At 40.1% G+C, this 1,740-nt stretch overlaps 1 protein-coding gene across 1 annotated transcript; it reads right to left on the bottom strand.

Moving 5' to 3' along the window:
• Positions 1–595: 595 nt before the first annotated feature.
• LOC129893973 (uncharacterized) lies at positions 596–1,198 on the bottom strand. Its single transcript, XM_055969437.1, has one exon. The coding sequence runs from the start codon at positions 1,196–1,198 to the stop codon at positions 596–598; it is 603 nt and encodes a 200-aa protein (XP_055825412.1).
• Between the last annotated feature and the right edge of the window lie 542 nt (positions 1,199–1,740).

The following is a 1,740-nucleotide window of genomic DNA, read 5'->3' as shown; positions in this document are numbered from 1 at the left end:
ATTGGGCTGGGGCTTCTCCAAAGCTGATAAGTTTTTCATTAGTAGGTAGTTTCCCTCTAAGTGCTCTCCAGAGTAGGAAGGAACACTTAAAAGGAATGTGTTTGTGCCATGTTTGAGAGTTAATTCTTGTCTTACTCCTTTTGTCCCTGATAAGTTCCCAGGCAGAAGAACAACTAAATTCCCCACTGCTATTAGGCTTCCAAGAGGCCTGATCAAGTTTGTGGGGCTGATAGTTGATGTTACTTGCCAGGATGCTAGGTACAAACTGAGGAGGTGCTTTCTGAGAGACCAGTTCTACATTCCATTGACCATTAATCATGAAAGAAGACACCTTAGTATTGTTCTGTCTACTACTGGCTGACCTGAAATTAGCTAAGGGGCCAACTCCCAACCAATTATCCCACCAAAAGAGGCAAGAACCAGACTGTATCTGCCATTGGATATGAGGCTCAACATTGTGCTTGTTCTTCATGAGGTGCTTCCATATCAGAGACTGTCCTGTGTGCCATTTTTTGGTTATAGGATTTGACCTCTGACAGTACTTAGCTTTGAGGAACTCACTCCATAAGGAATTCTTAGTTCTGAATATCCACCATTATTTGTATTGGAAAGACTTGGCAACATCTGATATTAATCTCACTCCAATACCACCCTCTTCATAGGGATAACTCAGATTCTTCCAAGAAGACCAATGATATTTCCTCCTTTCATTCTTCCACCCCCAGAAGAAATTGGCTGTGATGCTTTGAATTTGCTTGATAGTGGTTGCAGGAGGGGAACTAGCAGATAACAAGTGAATAGGAAGTGCTTGGATGACATGCTTAATCAAAGTAACTCTTCCTCCATAACTAATTAATTTTGCCTGCCATCCAGCTATCCTAGCCACAACTTTAGCTATAAGCTCAGAATAATAGATGATCCTCTGTCTACCAATGTAAAGAGGACACCCCAGATATGTGATAGGGCTGTTTTTTTGCTTGAAGCCTGTAACTTTCTTGATTCTTCTAACAGTAGAGTTGAAGGCATTTGAGGGTACCATGAAGTTACTCTTGTCTCTGTTGATCAATTGGCCTGAAGCATGCTCATAGGTATGTAGTGTCTCCATGATAAGCTTCAAGGTATGAGATCTTCCAGATGAGAATATGATGATGTCATCTGCAAAACTGAGATGATTAATTTGAGGGCCCTTTTTAGCCATCAGGAAACCATGATATTGGGGGTGTTGATGAAGGTTGTTCATGAGCCTGGAGAGGACTTCAGCACCTATGATAAACAGAGCTGGTGATAATGGATCCCCTTGCTTAAGGCCTCTTGTGGAATGAAAGAATCCATGCCTTGAACCATTAATAATGATGGAATACCAATTATCAGCCATAATTCTCCATACCATATCAATGAAACCTTCTTCAAATCCCATTTTCCTCAAAACTAGACAAGTATAGGACCAAGATACCCTATCATAGGCTTTAGCCATGTCAAGTTTGATAACTACATTGCCTCCTACATTTGGCTTCTTGATCTGGTGTATAATCTCTTGGGCTAATAGTTGAGATCTCTTAGTCTCGAGTTTGAGCCCTTGAGAATTAAAAGAAATCTTGTTGAAAGCGTTGTCTTCAGAAATGGACCCTGCAATGAGTGAATTTAAATTTAATCGAATTCAATGTGAATACCGAATATCGAATGAGAAACAAAGAAAAGAAAACTCTTGTTTGATACTGCTTCATTATTCTCTTTTATCTT

This window comes from Solanum dulcamara, chromosome 1 (genome assembly GCF_947179165.1).
Source record: "Solanum dulcamara chromosome 1, daSolDulc1.2, whole genome shotgun sequence".
Classification (NCBI taxonomy): Eukaryota; Viridiplantae; Streptophyta; class Magnoliopsida; order Solanales; family Solanaceae; genus Solanum; species Solanum dulcamara.
The sequence above is the reverse complement of the archived record's forward strand: the minus strand, read 5'-3'. Positions and strand labels throughout refer to the sequence as shown.

Excerpts from the sequence above, each read along its gene's own strand:
- LOC129893973 (XM_055969437.1), bottom strand. The coding sequence starts at position 1,198 with ATGGCTAAAAAGGGCCCTCAAATTAATCATCTCAGTTTTGCAGATGAC.